The sequence below is a fragment of the Lethenteron reissneri genome, chromosome 68, assembly GCF_015708825.2.
Source record: "Lethenteron reissneri isolate LAM-NWPU_2019-01 chromosome 68, ASM1570882v1, whole genome shotgun sequence".
Lineage (NCBI taxonomy): Eukaryota > Metazoa > Chordata > Hyperoartia > Petromyzontiformes > Petromyzontidae > Lethenteron > Lethenteron reissneri.
In genome coordinates, this window is record NC_083846.1 from 2,284,716 (window position 1) to 2,292,607 (window position 7,892).

Below are 7,892 nucleotides of genomic sequence, written 5' to 3' on the forward strand. Positions count from 1 at the left end.
GAATCATCAAGAGCACTGTGTCTGTGAAATATAATATCATCGACAAGGAAGGGCGGCACACAGAGAGAGAGAGGACGACTCAGACAGAGGACAGCGTCTTGGTGGCTATGAGATGTTAACTACCTCGCCTGGTATACAGGAGGTCGTGGGTTCCATCCCGACGCCTGCTGTATATTTGTAATTTGCGTGTCTCTTTCTCATCATCATCACAGTGGCTAGGAGATGTTAACTACCTCGCCTGGTATACAGGAGGTCGTGGGTTCGATCCCTACGCCTGCTGCTGTATATTTGCAGTTTGCGTGTCTCTCATCATCATCACGGTGGCTAGGAGATGTTAACTACATCGCCTGGTGTATAGGAGGTCGTGGGTTCCATCCCGACGCCTGCTGTATATTTGGAGTTTGCGTGTCTCTCATCATCATCATCATCACGGTGGCTAGGAGATGTTGACTACCTCGCCTGGTTTACAGGAGGTTGTGGGTTCGATCCCGACGTCTGCTGTATATTTGGGTTTCGCGTGTCTCCCATCATCATCATCATCACGGTGGCTATGAAATGTTAACTACCTCGCCTGGTTTACAGGAGGTCGTGGGTTACCTCCCGACGCCTGCTGCTGTATATTTGGAGTTTGCGTGTCTCTCATCATCATCACGGTGGTTAGGATATGTTAACTCCCTCGCCTGGTATACAGGAGGTCGTGGGTTCGATCCCTACGCCTGCTGCTGTATATTTGGAGTTTGCGTGTCTCTTTCTCTCATCATCACGGTGGCTAGGAGATGTTAACTACCTCGCCTGGTATACAGGAGGTCGTGGGTTCGATCCCGACGCCTGCTGCTGTATATTTGGAGTTTGCGTGTCTCTTTCTCATCATCATCACGGTGGCTATGAGATGTTAACTACCTCGCCTGGTTTACAGGAGGTTGTGGGTTCGATCCCTATGCCTGCTGCTGTATATTTGGAGTTTGCGTGTCTCTCCTCTCGGTCTTTCCCCTCCGCGTTTAGAATCGACATTGAAACTGCGGGACAATGGTCCACCCGCCGACAAGTCCCGCACTCACTTCGCCGAGGCTCTCGTTCCGTGATGGCCGGGTTCCGTTTCTGATTTTTAAAAAGTATAACCCGTAAAAACAAAGTTTTTCACTCTAAATCCTTTATATGTGTGGCGGCTAGAGTCCTCTCGTCCTCTGGCTTGAGATGGCTGCCACCTATGGGTCAGATGATTGTCTGCAGTATTAAACAATTGGTAATTAAATATTTAATTTGTTTTCCCTAAACAGTGTAAAATTTTTGAAATTTTTTTTTCACGAACATTAATTGTCTCGCACAACGAGTCTGTGTGCAAAATCTCAGCTCGATTGGATCACGGGAAGTGGGTTAAAAAACGACTGAAAGGTTTGCGCGGTCGTAAGCAAGCAAGTGAACTTAATATAAAGGATTTAAAAAATCTACGAAGCTACGCGGGAAGGCAGCAGCCAACACCTGCCCCAAGTTCTGCGGTCCTACACATGGATTATTGTCATCCAATCAACGGAAAACCGCAGAAAACCCTCAGCCGTGTGTGAACGTGATGATGATGATGATACACTATACACTACACTATAAACTACGAGACACTACACACTACACTACAAACTACTATACACCACACTACTATACACAACGATATTACAGTACTATGCACTACACAACTATACACCGCAAAGATTTCGATTTAAAGCTTTCGTGACTGCAGGGATTCATGTTCTTTCGGTAAAGTAGCGTAGAAGAGAAAGAAAGCAAATTTTTTTATTATTATTTTATTCCCTTTTACGTGACTTTACCGAAAGAACCAAGAATACTATACACTACGCAACTATACACAACACTAGTAACTATACTACTATACACTCCACTATAAACTACTATACATTACACTATACACTACTAAACACAACACTATACACTACTAAACACAACACTATACGACTATACACTACACTATACACTACTATACACTATAAACTACTATACACTACACTATACACTACACTCTGGGGCAGGGTGGTGAGCGGTGTGAGTGCGTTTTGAGTCGGCTGCCCTATGCCGCCGCCTCCTGGACGATGCCAGGAGGTCGCCGCGTCTCCCCAACATCCCCACACGGTTTCGATTTAAAGCTTTCGTGACTGCACGGAGTCATCTTGGTTCTTTCGGTAAGTCACGTAGAATGGAAATAATAAAATAATGAAAATAAAACATAATAAAATAATTCTCACGACGTTTCGGCCACAACGCAAGCAGCCGTCCTCAGGTGAAGAACAGGTCTGTCGGAAAGACAGCGTCTGAATGAAACACCACCAGGCTTGGCAGCGTATATTTAAGCTGCTGGGTTGGAGGGGGAAGAGCGCCTTGACAAAATAATTTGCATATCAATAGGAATTTAGCATATTAAAGGGAAATGCAGGTATGTGATTAGTACTACTTATGCCCGTGCATTATGCATAAGTAGTACTAATCACATACCTGCATTTCCCATATCCCCTCCCTTTGATGCTGCTATTCCTGCATAATGCACGGGCATAAGAAGTACTAATCACATACCTGCATTTCCATAAATATGCTAAATTCCTCTTGATATGCAAATGCCTTTGTCAAGGCGCTCTTCCCCCTCCAACCCAGCTTAAATATACGCTGCCAAGCCTGGTGGTGTTCATTCAGACGCTGTCTTTCTGACAGACCTGTTTCTTCACCTGAGGACGGCTGCTTGCGTTGTGGCCGAAACGTCGTGAGAATTATTTATTATGTTTGATTTTTATTATTTTATTATTTCCATTCTACGTGACTTTACCGAAAGAACCAAGAAGATGAATCTCTACACGGTGTCTCGGAGTTTCCCGGGACACGCACAAGACAAAGATCCCCCGTGTAGCCTTAACAGACTGTAGGGGCAAGTGCTGTTAGCGAGTAGCACCTATGAAGGTCGGCACAGCACACGAATCTAGGGGTCTCTGTGTGTGTGGGTGAGTCTATGGGTCTGTGTGTGGGTGGAGTCTATGGGTCTCTGTGTGAGTCTATGGGTCCTCTGTGTTAGTCTGTGGGTCTATGGGTCTCTGTGTGTGTGGTGAGTCTATGGGTCTCTGTGTGAGTCTATGGGTCTCTGTGTGAGTCTGTGGGTCTATGGGTCTCTGTGTGTGGTGAGTCTATGGGTCTCTGTGTGTGTGGTGAGTCTATGGGTCTCTGTGTGTGGGTGAGTCTATGGGTCTCTGTGTGTGTCGGCGAGTCTATGGGTTTCTGTGTGTGTGGTGAGTCTATGGGTCTCTGTGTGTGTGGGTGAGTCTATGGGTCTCTGTGTGTGTGGGTGAGTCTATGGGTCTCTGTGTGTGGGTGAGTGAGTCTATGGGTCTCTGTGTGTGTGGTGAGTCTATGGGTCTCTGTGTGAGTCTATGGGTCTCTGTGTGAGTCTATGGGTCTCTGCGTGTGGGTGAGTCAGGCAACGTACACGCAGCATGAATACGACAGAAAGATGTTGAATTATCATCACGGATAGGCGTGCCTTGCGGTCTAGTGGTAGTGCCTTACGCAGTACGATCCCATACTTGCGAGCGAGGCGATGAGAGCGTGTCCAGCGGGCCCAGAAACAATAACCGTGGTCAGAAATGAAGCCGCGCACACGTGCAAGTGCTGCTCATTTAGAAACAACACTGGTCAGCAAAAAAATTCTGGCCTGGACTTTTGCAGCTGTTTTAGACTAATTTCAGGGTGCTGATTCCAAATCTGATCTCAGATTTGCTCTATCACATCTCATTTTTGTGCTATCGGCATACCCCATTTTCATTGATTTTACCCGAAATTAACTCTGTCACTTATGATTGCAAGTTGTTGCGAGCCAGTGACTGCTTTAGTGCGAAAATACGGTGCTGTATTTTTAGGATAGTGTGTTTATAATATCATTATATGTAGATATCCACATTTATTTAATATTTCTCTTCTGCAGTTTTTATTGAAAATGCAATATTTGATATCTCAAAAACCTGATGTGATGGACAAAAACTGATTCCACATTTGGAATCAGCACCCCAAAATTATACCTTATGCCAGAAAAGTGTGCTGACCAGTGCAATCAATCAATCTCGGCCCACTTTTCCGAACTGAATCGGGTCGCAGCTCCCGGCTCGCCGGCCCCTCCTCGGCCGAGACGCCACCGCCGTGGTCTTCGCAGGACAGAGGTCGCAAACGGGTTTTGATTCCTTACCCGTACCCGTACCGGCCGCACCAGGGTCGCAAACGGGTATCGGGTACCCGATTGCGACCTCTGGGATGAAGCCATGTTGCAGGCGCGGGTGGGTTGATTCTAGGAACTTGAATTGTGAGAAGAGACAAGACTTTGGGAAATGAGTGACAAACGGTTACTCACCAGTGACTCACGGCCTACCCGTACCCGTACCCGGCCGCACCAGGGTCGTAAACGGGTACCCGTACCCGGCTGGGTACGGCTAGCCGGGTATCGGGTAGGGTACGGGTATCGGGTACGGGTAGCCGTGTATCGCGTAGGGTACGGGTATCGGGTACGGGTAGCCGTGTATCGCGTAGGGTACGGGTATCGGGTACGGGTAGCCGTGTATCGGGTAGGGTCCGGGTATCGGGTAGGGTACGGGTATCGGGTAGGGTCCGGGTATCGGGTAGGGTCCGGGTATCGGGTAGGGTACGGGTATCGGGTAGGGTACGGGTATCGGGTACCCGGTTGCGACCTCTGTCGCAAGGCCATTGCCGGCGGCCTCCGGGTTTGTTTCGTTTGTTCACAGAGCGAGAGACGACTGTGTGTTGGCGATGCGGGACATCGACGGAACGCCGGACACGTCGTTCGCTTCAACTCGGCGTCCACCACCCAGACCACGTCAGCGGCGACGCGTCCACCGCCCAGACCACGGCGGCGGCAGCCAGACGCGAAAGCGCCGCCTGGCGACGATGCTGCTGCTCGGGTGGGAAACTCAACAAAGTCTCGGGCAGCGGCGTGGCGACTGTGGGTCATCCACAACGTGCAACGTGCAACGCCGCAATGTCCCGATCAACACGCACGGAGGGGGAGACATCACGGCGACGACGACGACGACGACGACGATGATCCAGCACTCCACTGGCCCCTCACGCCGTTGTGTCCGTCTGGACTTGACCACCCGAATGTGAGAATTAAGCCCCCCAGGTGCGACGATGACGACGACGACGACAACGATAACTACGACGACGACAACGACGATGACCGTGAGGACGGCCGAAGGGGCGGCCGTGACGTTCACCCGTCGTCACCGCCTCTCCCGGCCATGGCCGCCCCCCCTGCCCAAAGGATGACTCAATACGCCCGAGTTTGCCTCGCATCTTTCCTCCTCCTCCCTCGCCCCCCTTCCTCCCCCTCCTCCTCCCCCCCCCTCCTCCCCCCCCGCCCCTCCCCTCTTCGCGTCGACGGGAGCGCTAGCCGGCCTCGTCCGCTCGCTCATCTCCACGGCGACGCCCTCCGCGTCACGCGGCCTCTTCCGGAGCAGCCGCTGTCGCTCCGGCTCCCGCTCCGCCTGGCCGCCGACGAGCGGCCCAACGTCCGCCGCGACCGCCGCCGCTGCGGCTTCCACCGTCGCCTGCGTGGCGACGCCGGCGCCGGTGACACCGCCGGTGACGCCGCCGGTGACGCCGCCGCCGACCTCCTGGCAGTTCTCGAGCGCGGCGAGCACCGGCACCACGACGAGCAGCAGCAGCCAGCCGATGAGCGCCAGGCCGTAGGAGTAGCCAAAGCGCAGCAGGCCGGGACCCCCCTCGTAGCCGCTGCGGACCGTGAACGATGCCCACGGGATGAGCGTCAGCACGCCTGGGGGGCGGGGGGGGGCACGGGGGGGGGGCACGGGGGGGGGCATGGGGGGCACAAGGGGGGGCACAAGGGGGGGTGGGAGGGTGAGGGGTCGGTGGCCGTGGGAGGATGTGGAGGGGGGGGGTGATGGGGAGCAGGGGTGGAGGGAATTGGGGTGAGGGGGCATGCGAGATTACAGCGGCACGGGGATAGGTGGGGGGTGAGGGGGCAGTGGAGCGAGGTGATGAGAGGGGAGAGGCAGGGGAGAGCGTGGAGAGGAGTGGAATGAGATGAGAGGGGAGAGGCAGGGGAGAGCGTGGAGTGGAGTGAGATGAGAGGCAGGAGAGAGCGTGGAGCGGAGTGAGATGAGAGGCAGGGGAGAGCGTGGAGCGGAGTGAGATGAGAGGCAGGGGAGAGCGTGGAGGGGAGTGGAGTGAGATGAGAGGGGGGAGGCAGGGGAGAAGCGTGAAGGGGAGTGGAGGAGATGAGAGGGGAGAGGCAGGAGAGTGCGTGGAGAGGAGTGGCGTGAGATGAGAGGGGGGAGGCAGGGGAGAGCGTGGAGGGGAGTGAGAGTGAGATGAGAGGGGGGAGGCAAGGGGAGAGCGTGGAGGGGAGTGGAGTGAGATGAGAGGGGGGAGGCAGGGGAGTGCGTGGAGTGAGATGGATAGGCAGGGAAGAGTGTGGAGGGGAGTAGAGTGAGATGAGAGGCAGGAGAGTGCGTGCAGCGGAGTGGAGTGAGATGAGAGGCAGGAGAGAGCGTGGAGGTGGAGTGAGATGAGAGATGAGAGGCAGGGGAGTGCGTGCAGCGGAGTGAGCCTGCCAGTCACATCCACCAGGAGTGATCGGGCCCCACCGGCGCTACTCACCGGTGGGCATGAGCACGGCGAGGAGCAGCGAGCTGGGCACCAGCGTGCGTCGCGGTGCAGGGCGGGGGTCCCGTGCCGCCGCTGGTCCCAGAAGAGCAGCATGTGGAGGCAACCCGGAGGCCCCGGCGCACGCCAGCACGCACGCGGTGCCCGCGTACACACGCTCCGCCTGCACGGCTGCGGAGAGGCACGCCCGGGATGTTAGCTACCTCGCCTGGTACGCAGGAGGTCGCGCGTAGACTCACACAGAGACCCATAGACTCGCGCGGAGACCCATAGACTCGCGGGGGAGACCCATAGACTCGCGCGGAGACCATAGACTCGCACAGAGAGACATAGACTCGCACAGAGACCCATAGACTAACAGAGACCCACAGACTCACACAGAGACCCATGGACCTCCACAGAGACCCATAGACTCACACAGAGACCCATAGACTCGCACAGAGACCCATAGACTCGCACAGAGACCCATCGACTCACACAGAGACCCACAGACTCACACAGAGACCCATAGACTCACACAGAGACCCATAGACTCGCACAGAGACCCATAGACTCGCACAGAGACCCATCGACTCACACAGAGACCCATCGACTCACACAGAGACCCATAGACTTACACAGAGACCTACACAGAGACCCATAGACTCACAGAGACCCACAGACTCACACAGAGACCCATAGACTCACACAGAGACCCACAGATTCACGCAGACTAGCAATGTTGGCTACGTACTGCGCGAAAGAAGTTCAATGAACATACCACGGCCGTGAATTTACCAAACATGAGCGGTGCCCGAAATCGCACCCAAATTCGTCATCTTCGATCAATGAATCACGACCACCCACCACTCCACCCACCATCCACCACACCACTCACCCACCACCCACCCCACCCACCACGCCAACCACCCAACCACCACCCACCCACCACGCCACCCACCCACCCACCCACAACGCCACCCACGCCACCCACCCACCCACCACCCACCCCCAACCAACCACCCACCACTCCAACCACCCACCCACCACTCCACGACCCAGCCACCCACCCCACCCCCACCACGCCACCCAACCAACCAACCACCCACCACTCCACCCACCCAGGCATCCACCCACTACTGCACCACTCTACCCATCCAGCAACCCCCACTCAACCACTCCACCAATCAGCCACCCACCACTCCACCCACCACTCAACCATCCACCCACCA

At 54.7% G+C, this 7,892-nt stretch overlaps 1 protein-coding gene across 1 annotated transcript; it reads right to left on the reverse strand.

Moving 5' to 3' along the window:
* Positions 1 to 4,842: 4,842 nt before the first annotated feature.
* LOC133360302 (uncharacterized) lies at positions 4,843 to 7,499 on the reverse strand. The gene is made up of 4 exons (XM_061578946.1): positions 7,487 to 7,499; positions 6,676 to 6,852; positions 5,415 to 5,830; positions 4,843 to 4,947 (listed from the first exon to the last, which is right to left on the reverse strand). Exons 1-4 carry the CDS (start codon positions 7,497 to 7,499, stop codon positions 4,843 to 4,845), a joined length of 711 nt encoding a protein of 236 aa, XP_061434930.1.
* Between the last annotated feature and the right edge of the window lie 393 nt (positions 7,500 to 7,892).

Bases quoted from the DNA above. Each gene is read 5' to 3' on its own strand.
- LOC133360302 (XM_061578946.1), bottom strand. The intron at 5,831-6,675 runs GTGAGTAGCGCC...CCCGCCCCCCAG, and splicing joins CGCCGTGCTCATGCCCACCG to GCGTGCTGACGCTCATCCCG. The intron at 4,948-5,414 runs GCGGGGGGGGAG...CCACCCGAGCAG, and splicing joins TCGACGCGAAGAGGGGAGGG to CAGCATCGTCGCCAGGCGGC.